Here is a 10,778-nt window from a genome sequence, read left to right as displayed (position 1 = left end):
GATTGCTGGAGGGACGTTTTTTGGAATCGGCCATTTGCTCACTGGCAACCCTACCAAACATGTTGAAAAAGGCTTCCCTGGTCTTGAGTGTGTCAAACAAATGGTGTCCAGCCCTGATGCATTGGCCAGAGTTTCCCAAACATTTTCCTTTGGTTGAGCCATGGGCCAATCTGCCGCGTTGCTCAAGGCAACCAATGAGAAAATGAGGCAAATGTGTGCTATCAGAGGCCTCCTTCCCCTAGGAACTCCTAAAATGCACCACCACCCAAGTCCCAAGGGAAACCCAAATCCCAAAGTCTCTCTTGCACGTAGAACAAGGGGATGTCTGCTGTCTTGACATCTGCTCATGTCTGCGTGCCTGTGTTCCTGCTTCCTGTCTTGGGGTCCGCGTCTGCTTGCGTTTGGACTCAGTAGGGCTTCACGTTCTTTGCAGCCACCCATCTCGGTCCAGCTCCTGTGGAGACACAAGCATAACCCTTGCCCCAAGTTACTAATTTGAATGGTCCTTCAATTCATCCTGTGTCTGGGTTCCTGACCAAAACTAAAGGATTCTCCTTCAGTTTTGCTTTTGTACTATTTGAAAAGTGTCTGATGATTGGCAGAGTGGGCTCTGTAAAGGAGCCATTTAGAAAATTCAACACATACAAGGCTTTGTTCAAGCGCATGTGTGGTGTTGCATCCGCCTCCCCCCTTTTCTGTTTTTCCAAAAGGGCTTTTAGTGTTTTGTGTGTCCTTTCAATGATTGCTTGACCTGTTGGAGAATGTGGGATACCAAAAGTGTGATGGACGCCCTACCTTTTCAGAAATTTGTCAAGCACTTTCCCTGTGTAGGTCGGACCATTGTCTGTTTTGATTTCTTGCGGCACACCTAATGATGCAAACGCTTGTAAAAAGTGTCGACAAGCGTGTTGTGCCGTCTCGCCTGTGTGCAATGATGCAAAAGTTGCACCTGAAAATGTGTCTGCTGAGACATGGATGTTTTTAAGTTTGCCAAAAGATGGGTATTTGGTGACATCTGTCTGCCACAGTTGCAGACTGTGCAATCCTCTTGGATTGACTGCTCCCATGGATGCAGGAGGCTGTACACACTGACAGTCTGGACAGGTATTGATGATTTCCTTTGCCTGGCTTTTGGAAATGCGAAAGGCTTCCATCAATGCCTGAGCATTCTGATGAAAAAATGCATGACTCAACTTTGCCTGCTCAAAGATGTTTGGCAAAGTGTTTGAAATTGGTATAGCCAATTCATCTGCGTGTGCATTGCCCTCTGCTAAGAATCCTGGAAGGGAAGAGTGTGCCCTAATGTGAGAAACAAAATATTCATGTTTTCTCTCTTGTAATAGAGTCCTCATACAAAGTAAGTATGAATACAAATCTTCATTGTCAACTTCCTTTAAAAGTGAATTTTCAAGCCTTCTGACCACATTTGCTACATATGCTGAATCTGTGATCAGATTGAGAGGTTGAGAAAACAGTTCGAAGACTCGAACCACTGCTGCCAACTCCACTATCTGTGGTGAACCTTGCACTGTTTCTATGTTTGATTCCCACTTTCCTGTTGTTGCATTTTGCTATGTGATTACTGATTTGTGAGTTTTTCCTGAGCCGTCGGTAAATATGGTTATTGCATCCAACGGCACCTCACTTATTTTTGGCTTTTCTCTAAAACTTATTTTTGCTTTCAACAATTTGTGGCTTGGAAAGTGGATCGTGCAAGTGCCATTGTTTGCCGCACTTGTATCATTGTGCTCCTGAAAGTTTCGCTGTCATTACTGTTGTGGAATTATTTTGTCGAAGAGCTGCCAAAGCCTCCTTAAGGTTTTCAGTCTGGGCTTTGATGATTTTTTCCATCTGTTCTCCCCAGATGCTTGCTTGAATGGATGCAACATGCTGTGGTGTTCCTACTTTGCTGCATGCTTCCAACATTTCTGCCGAGGACGGCTGGCCTGGCATTGCACTGATGATGTGTTTGCAGTCTGCACTGGCATTTGCAAAAGCAAGACTTCGAAGCAGATGTGGCTTCGCTCCCTTATCATTGACTTGCCTGTCTATTGCTTGTGTTAGACGATCAATGAATGAGGAGAAAGATTCTGTTGGGCTTTGCTTTACCTCTGTGTAAATGCTTTCTGGAATTCCTGCTGGTGGAATTTGCACTATTGCTTTTCTTGCTGCTTCTTTTATATCTGTCAACACCTCTTGTGGCAAATTTCTTGCTTGACGACCTGGGTCATCATTTGGTGGATCACCTGCCATTTCTGCCACGGTGATGCCTGCATTTGGTCCTCCTTGAATCTCCTCCTGAGCTCTTCAAGGGCTCTTTTCCATTTCGCTTCCCAGATAAGGACTTGCGAATCTGTTAGAATCATTGATGCGATAGATCTGAGATCAAAAGGCATCAGATCATATATGTTGAATGTTGCCTTCAAAAGCTGCTTGAAGTACAGGGATCCCAATCCATTATCACAGATGGCTTTCACTAATTCCTTGATGACGTCATGATCCAATCGCTCCCATCTCGGATTCTGACCTTGTGCATCGTATGCCACTGGCAATGCTAGACTTCTTGCACCTGTTAAATTGAATTCTTTCAATGCTTTTTTCTTTATCTCAGTCCAATCTGTTGCACTGGGTACCTGTGCATCAGATATCTGTGAATCTTCCAAAAATGGAATTAATTGCTGCGATTTCCATGATGATGCTGCTCCTGTCATTCCAGAGTCTTCTTGTGTTTGGTGTTTGTTCACATCTTCTTGAGATGTGATCCCTTCATCCCTGAGGGATATGTCTCTTCTTGAGATTTCTTTTCCTCCTAATTGAGGAGTAGGAAGCTGGGATTCCTGTGCAGCACGTGATCCCTGTGCAGCACTACCAAAGGAGAGGGTTGATCCATCGGGTAGCCGGAGGATAAATGGAGAATGTGTCTGTGCAGTTGATTGAAGAGGAGCTTGATTGGCTTTTGGTGAAAGGAACACTTGAGGGAATTGAGTGTTTGAATCTGGGTTGAGCTCCAAAGCTGTTTCTTTAAATTGCAGGAGAAATTGCTTCATGAAATCTTTGGATAATAAAATTGAAGGAGCTTGAGATGAAGAATCTGCAGTTGCTGTTGTTGTTGATATGAAAGGAATGCCTTGCGAAGCAGTGATATGAATCATGCTTTCATCCGTGCTGACTGCTTGTTGTTGTAGTTGAATTGCTTCGTGATCCTCTAAAGTTGACACAGGCTGTGTTTGTTCCTGTCGAAATTGCTGCTTTGGAGAATAAATCTGTTTTTTGTATGTAATTGGGAAAAAATGATGTAATGAGGGTGTTCCGCCACTAGCCGGCGCTGTTGCTAGACTGGCTGAGTATGGCAGTTGCCGTGTTTGCTGTAATTGTACAGTCCCGCCACTAGGTGGCGCTGCCATCGAGACAGCTGGACCCTGTCCGGCACTAGGTATTTTTTCTGGGATCTGTTCCATCAGCTCCGACAAAAGACGCTGTGCTTGTAACAAGTTCTCCGTTTCTGGGTCTCTGGAAACTGTTGTAATATTTTTTGGACGTGCGCCCATGCATATGAACGAGCTAGCTGATTTTGAATCACTGAGCGCCTGCTGTGCAGGTATCAAGGCGCCGCTCGTGGGCGGGGTCATGGTCTGCGGCTGCCGTGAGGAGGCGGCTCCCTGGACAAATTCTCCGCCCTGGCCACTCTCCATCCCCGCCTGCGCCACCCCCGCCTGCTCCGATCCTGCTTGCGCTATCCCGGCACCCCCCTGGGAGGCGTTCCCTCTCGGCCCGCCCCCAGAGACCGCCCCGTCCCGCTCGCCATCGGGGTTTACCCCGCCCCGAGCGAGACTGCGGCTTGGAATCCACCCCTCTCCCACCGCGCCTGCGCCAAAATCCGCCGCAAGCGCCTCTGGGGTTTGCAGTGCATGGCTCTGCGCCTGCGCCTGCACCGCCCTTTCTGGCTCTTTGCCCATGCTTTGCGATGCGGACGCAACTTGGTCCACATTGCTCCCCGTAGCTTGCGTCATCAACCTGCGCTCAGCTACCGGCATGGACTTTCCCCCCGCTGCCGTCCCGGTCCCGCGGTTTGCAAAATCCCGACGATCGCCCGCGAGTTGTTTTTCCCCGCGATCCGCGCCCCCTTGACACGGTATGTTTTCCCGCTGCCCCCCGTTACGTTCCCCGTCACCGCCATATGATTGTTCCCGGCGCGACTGACTCTGATCGCTTTCGCGCGCATGCGCTGCGGTCTTATCTCCCGCGGCTGACGCGATTCGGGGTTGTTTTCCCTGCTGTTCTGGTGTTTGGCGCCCTCCCCCTCCCCCCTGCTGTGCTTGTCCTTGCTCTGCTGGAGGGAGAGGCGGCGAAGCGATTTCGCGTGATATCTGCGGGGGGGTAAACGGGCTTCTAGATGGAATATGTTCTAAATCTCCCTGTTCCCCCCCCTGGGGCAATTGTCCCATGTCCAGGGGACATGTCTCAGAAGAACGCATGTCTCTATCTTGATCGCTGGGATAAAGTACAAGTTTTTGCTTTCCCGGGACTGGCTTTGGGGAATCAGGTTTTGGGGTTTGAGGCACCGAGACAAGCTGCTGTGCATCATGTGCCTCACCTCGGGGAAGCTGCTGGCTTTCCCCTGATGTTGCCTGGGTGAGCTGATGGCTCTCCCCTCCCACATCCCCACTAGGAGATTTGGGATCCGCCTGCTGCTGAGAGGCAGAACAAGTCGCTGCTGGCTGCTGCCCAGCGGAAGAAACCTTGCTTTGTCCCTCTTGCGCAGTCCTCTGCTGTTGTAAAGAAGGAGGAACTGCTTTTCTGTTACGTGAAATGGACTCTAGCATGGTTCTCGCTGCGGGCAAAAGCTTCGCAGCTGCTTTATCTTTCTTAGTTGCTCTGTTGTAAAGTTCCCTGTTTGCCTCTTGCCAAAATGCAGGCTCAAATACAACGTGGGTCTCACAATGTGGAAAGTTACACCGAGCCCACAAAAGAAGAGCTTGAAGCTCCTTCTCAGAAAGGCCTGCAGGATGTGCAGACGCTACTATCCTTAATTTTGCTAGGATCCTAAGCTGTTCCTGGGAGATTCCCACCCCCATGTGTCCTAAATTCGACCGGTCTTACCAAAGCCGAAAAACAGGGTGCAGGTGTTCTCAAATTCGTCCCGGGGGTGTCCTGATCACCGACCAGCAGATCTCAGGGTGACGACTTCAGGGCCCTTGAAGTTCGTCTGTCCAAGGCGAATTTGAAGGCATCTGCTTTGGCCAAAAATCTTCCCCTGTCTTCTCTGGCTGTTTTCCTGGCTTCAGAGGGCTTGGTGTGTCCACTGGAAAGTACCCAGGGACGCCAATTCCCGTCCAGGCAGCCAGGGACACCAATTCTCGGGTTGGTTTTCTCACCCGAGATTCAAGTTGTTTAAAGTCTTTGGCCCTCTAAAAGCCCCGAGTCGCGTTGGTACAAAGAAGCGGAGTCTTCAAGGCCTTGCTTTCTGGTTTCTCAAGTTGTTTATTATTTGATATCACAAAGTTTTTCTCCGCTCCCAGCCGAGGTCCGGACAGCGGCTGGGGCACGAGGCGACTGCCCACCGATGGGACGTCACCTTACATTTATACAGATAATTACGTATAGGATATTTACTATTTCACACCAATGCCTAGTGCTTACACTAAGAGGGTCACTTCTGCTTTGACCCAATCCACTCTAACTATCTTATTTCATCACCACCCCAGAAGATGGAGGACGAGGAAGAAGGAGAGGGACACGAGGTACCACCCAAATTCCACCATCTTGTCCCCCATTTACCTCTATTGTAAGAACCCTAAAACTACTGAATTTTGTATGTTCTACTGTATTAAACTACTATTTTCACTTCCTGGTGATTTGCAATTCCTCTCCTAATGCTGGAAGTTTCTCCCATGGGCTAAGATCAAACTCAGTGTCTTCCTGGGCTCTGTGCCAAGGTTTCCAACGCCTCTGGACCGGTTCCACACCCCCCTGTCCAGGGCTCAAATTCTCTTTCCCAGGTCTCAGGTCATCCAAGGGGATGTCCTGGACTCCAACATTCCCCACCACTCTCTGGGCCTGGCCATGCAGCCAGTTCCTAACCCAGCAAAGAGAGCTCCTGTCCAAGCCCCGGGCTGCCAGCTTATCCAGGAGTGTGCTGTGGGAGACAGTGCCAAAGGCCTTGCTGAAGTCCAGACAGACATCCACAGCCCTTCCTGCATCCACCAGGCAGGTCACCTGGTCATCAAAGGAGACCAGGTTGGTCAAACACGACCCACCCCTCCTAAACCCGTGCTGGCTGGCTCTGACACCCTGGCCATCCTGTAGGTGCTGTGTGATGACACTCAATATAAACTGCTCCATTACCTTTACCAGGTACTAAGGTCAGGCTGACTGGGCTATAATTACTGGGATCCTCCTTCCCACCCTTCTTGTGAATGGGTGTCACATTGGCAGCTTCCAGTCACCTGGAACCTCAGCAGTGAGCCAGGACTGTTGGTAAATGATGGAGAGTGGCTTCACAAGCTCATCTGCCAGCTCCCTCCTCACCCTGGGGTGGATCCCATCTGGCCCAGAGATTGATGAACATCCAAGTGGCTCAGCAGTTCTCTGACTGCCTCCTCCTGGATAACAGGGGCACCATTCTGCTCCCTGACACCACCTACCAGCCCAGGAGGGCAGTTGTCCTGAGGACAAGTCATCTTCCCACGGAAGACTGAGGCAAAGAAGGCATTAAGCACTTCCCCTCATCAGCAGTTACTAAGTTTCTTCCCCTATCCAATAGAGAGCAAAGGTTGGCCTTACCTTTCCTTTTACCATTAATATATTTATAGAAACATTTTTTATTATCCTTAACAGAAGTCGCCATTTTGAGTTCAGACTGACCTTTGGCCTCCCTAATATTTTCCTACATACTCTATGAATCCCCTTAAATACTTCCTGAGGCACCTGGCCCTCCTTCCAAAAATGATGCATCCTCTTTTTATTCCTGAGTTCATGCAAAACCTCTTTGCCCATCCAGGCTGGGCATTTGCCTCGTTGACTCATCTTTTGGCACACAGGGACAGTCTGTTCCTGTGCCCTCAGAATCTCTGTTTTGAAGAACACCCAGCTTTCCTGAACTCCTTTGTTTTTAAGGGCTGCTTCCCAAGGAACTCTCTGAATAAGTCTCTTAAATAGGCCAAAGTCTGCCCTCTGGAAGTCCAATGTAAAAGTCCTATTGACGTTCCTCCTGATTTCACCAATTATTCAATTATTCTATAATTTCATGATCACTCTGCCCATCTCCTCCAACCACCACATCTCCCACCAGCCCATCTCTATTTGTGAACAACAGATCCAACATAGTCTCTCCCCTGGTGGGCTCACCTACCAACTGTGACAAAAAGTTATCATCCATGCACTCTAAAAATTTCCTGGACTGCCTCATTTCTGCTGTATTAAGTTCCCAGCAGATGTCTGGCAGGTTGAAGTCACCTACAAGAACAAGGGCTGGTGATCCTGAAACATTCTCCAGCTGCTTATAGAATAAGTTGTCCACCTCTTCCTCCTGGTTGGGTGAATGATAACAGACTCCCAGTAGGATGTCAGCCTTGTTGGCTTTCCCCTTAATTCTCACCCATAGCCATTCAACTGAATCTTCATGAGTTTCAATACCTATTGCATCAAAAACTTTCTTAATATAAAGGGCCACCCCTCCACCTCTTCTCCCTTTCCTGTCTCTTCTGAAGAGCCTGTAGCCATGGAGTGCAGTGCTCCAGCTGTGTGAGTCATCCCACCACGTTTCTGTGATGGTGACTACATCACAGCTTTGCTGTTGCCCCATGACCTCCAGCTCCTCCTGTTTGTTACCCATGCTACGTGCATTGGTGTACATGCCCTTCAGCTGGGCTACTGATTTCAGCCCTAACTCAGGCTTAGCACCCTTGGGTCTGCTTCCAGGCAGCCCAGCTGCATCCCCTTCCCCCTTCAAACCTAGTTTAAAGCCCTCTCAATGAGGTCAGCCAGTTCCTGAGCTAAGAACCTTCTACCCTTAACAGAGAAGGAACCACGAGGTTGAGCACTCCCTGAATTCACAGCCCCCCAGCCGTGGGATCATCACCCCCCCATCCCACAGGTGACCAGGGAGGGGGAGCTGGGCCCAGATATCCTGGGGGGTCCCTGGGTTGGGATTTTTTGGGGGGATGTTTGGAGAATGAAGAACTCCAAATCTGAGTGGAAAATGCACCTTGGGGGGACATTGGTGGGTCCCAGTGGCAGCTGCTGGCAGAGGCAGCCTGGAGGAGCAGAGCCCTGTGTCCCCCAGGAGCCCAAAGTGGGGAGCCCAGAGAGGGGGGAGCGCTGCGATTGGCGGGACCCTCAACAGCCTGGAGAGGGGCAGGGGGGACTCCTTGGACCCCCTGGACCCCAAAGCAGATAATAAGGGGAGAAGGGACCCTGGGACCCTAACACAACCCAGCATCCTTAAGTAGAGAGATGGAAATTGGGGGATCTTGTCGTATTCCTGGGACTCCCATCAGCCTGAGGAGGGCAGGGACCGAGTATACGGGGACCTCCAGTACAAGGGTGACTCCCAGCAGCTGGGAAAGGGGGGAACCCCCGAAGACCAAAAGGAGAGACCCGAGACAGGGAAATGCTGGGAGGCATTTTCAGGACTGAATCTTGGTGTTTGGGAGGCGTTTATGGACCCCAGATTCCCAGTGACTTCTAGAGATGGACTTGGGCAGAAGGACCTTCAAACTCAACATGCTCATCCCTTGTTTTTCCACAAAACAGGATTTGTCATTCTCAAACCTTGGCTGGATGGACGAGAAGGCTTTGAGGAAGAGGAACATGCCTCAAGACAGCCAGGAATGTGAGGAAGAAGTCAGTGCCCCTTTCCCCCACTTTTCTCCTCCGTCTCCCAGCCCAGCATGGCCCCTGGCTGCAGGGATGGACTGGGAGGATCTCCTTTCTCTTCCCTCTAGCATGAAGGCAAATCCCATCCTCTCCTTGTCCTTCTTCCCCCAGACAAGGAACTGAGGATGGAGACCAGGGAGGACAAATCCCCACAACAGAACCTCATGGATGAAGCCATTTTGAGGAGCTCCAAGGCAACCAAATCCAATGGGGAGGAAAAGCTACGGAGATCCTGCAGGAGGAGGGGCTTCAATTCCATCCCAGGGTTCTCTGAGGAGGAAAGACCCTCCCTGAGCCAGGAAGGTGGACAGAGCTTCAGCCAGGGCTCTGAGCTGGTCCATGAGCAGCTTCATGATGGGGAGAAGCCCCACAAGTGCTTGGATTGTGGGAAGAGCTTCAGCCAGAGGTCCCAACTGATCAGACACCAGAGGATCCACACTGGGGAGAGGCCCTATGAGTGTCCCCAGTGTGGGAAGAGGTTTCACACCAGCTCCAGTCTCCTCAGGCACCAGCAGATTCACACAGAGGAGAGGCCCTTCCGCTGCCCCGACTGCAGGAAGAGCTTCAAGCGAAACTGCCACCTCATCAGGCACCGGCGCATCCACACTGGGGAGAGGCCCCACGAGTGTGGGGAATGTGGGATGAGCTTCAGCAGAAACTCCCACCTGATCAGCCACCAGAGGATCCACACCAGGGAACGGCCCTACGAGTGTGAGCAGTGTGGGAAGAGCTTCAGCCAGCGCTCCACCTTGATCCACCACCAGAACACCCACGCTGAGGAAAGGCCATACGAGTGTGGGGAATGCGGGAAGGGCTTCAACCAGAGGGGCCACCTGATTATCCACCAAATGATCCACACTGGGGAGAGGCCCTATGAGTGTTCTGAGTGTGGGAAGAGGTTTAAGACCAGCTCAGATCTCCTCCTGCACCAGCGGATTCACACAGAGGAGAGGCCCTTCCGCTGCCCCGACTGCAGGAAGGGCTTCAAGCACAACTCCAACCTCGTCACCCACCGGCGCATCCACACTGAGGAGAGGCCCCACGAGTGTCCCCAGTGTGGGAAGAGCTTCACTCAGCACTCTCACTTGACCAGACACCAACAGAGTCACTGGTAAGGGAAGCCCTGTGAGTGCCCTGAATGTGGGAAGAGCTTCGTGACCTGATCCAACCTCATCCCCCGTCAGACGACCCACGTTGGGCAGAGTCCTGGTGACCCACATTCCCTGTTATCTGCATTGGGAAGACACTGGGCTGGTGGTCTTCTTGTTTGGTGGTCCTTAATATTCTTTTGATTCATTTCCATCCCTTTAAAATTGACAAAATTTTGATAAAAATTAATAAACTTACCAAAGTCATCTAAAGCCTCACTTTTTACTAGTGTTTCCAGGGAATCTGGGATTCAGGGAGCCACGTGGGAGCATTTAGGGGTTTGGGGGGTATTTGGTGTGGTTTTCTCCATTTCTTGGCACTCAAAGGGACAAGGGGGTTTTATTTGTCACCTCACAACCACTCAATGTCACTGAAAACTACTCAATCCCACTCCACAATTACTCTGTTCCACAGCCCCTCAGGGTGGGATGGGTTGGAAGGGGATTGGGCAAAGTGTGACACAAATCAAGAGGGGTGAGATGGGCAGTGGGTGGGGCAGGACGGGTGGGTTGGGGTTTGGAAGCTGGGAAATGGGGGAAATAGGGCTTGGGAAGGGGGTCTCAGTGTCCAGCATGGGTGGGATGGGTTTGGGTTGGGATTGGGGAGGTGGGATCTGGAATGACACTGCCAAAATTTGGGGATGATGAAGGGAGGGGGAACCTGTTACTGAGGGAGATTTTGGATATTCCATGTTCCTGAAGAGATTTTGGGGTATCTCGTTTCTGAGGGAGACACCTCTTGCACCAAAATTC

The 10,778-nt window shown here is 50.6% G+C and overlaps 1 protein-coding gene across 6 annotated transcripts; it reads left to right on the top strand.

Annotated features, from left to right (window-relative positions):
• The first annotated feature begins 3,826 nt into the window (after positions 1 to 3,826).
• LOC310918359 (uncharacterized protein) lies at positions 3,827 to 10,232 on the top strand. 6 transcript variants are annotated; one of them, XM_083877216.1, is made up of 4 exons: positions 3,827 to 4,132; positions 8,019 to 8,095; positions 8,755 to 8,833; positions 8,989 to 10,232. In XM_083877216.1, the coding sequence occupies exons 3-4, from the start codon at positions 8,782 to 8,784 to the stop codon at positions 9,990 to 9,992; spliced, it is 1,056 nt and encodes a 351-aa protein (XP_083733342.1). In that variant the 5' UTR covers positions 3,827 to 4,132; positions 8,019 to 8,095; positions 8,755 to 8,781; the 3' UTR covers positions 9,993 to 10,232. The 6 variants fall into 6 exon arrangements, 5 of the variants coding, with proteins under 5 accessions (XP_083733342.1, XP_083733341.1, XP_083733343.1 ...); XM_083877215.1 differs by lacking the exon at positions 8,019 to 8,095; XM_083877217.1 differs by lacking the exon at positions 8,019 to 8,095 and having other exon boundaries at positions 8,755 to 8,844.
• Positions 10,233 to 10,778: the final 546 nt, after the last annotated feature.

This window comes from Zosterops lateralis (genome assembly GCF_965231275.1).
Source record: "Zosterops lateralis genome assembly, chromosome: 23".
In the NCBI taxonomy this organism is placed as follows: domain Eukaryota; kingdom Metazoa; phylum Chordata; class Aves; order Passeriformes; family Zosteropidae; genus Zosterops; species Zosterops lateralis.
Note: the sequence above shows the minus strand (reverse complement) of the source record. Positions and strands in the feature narration are given on the sequence as shown.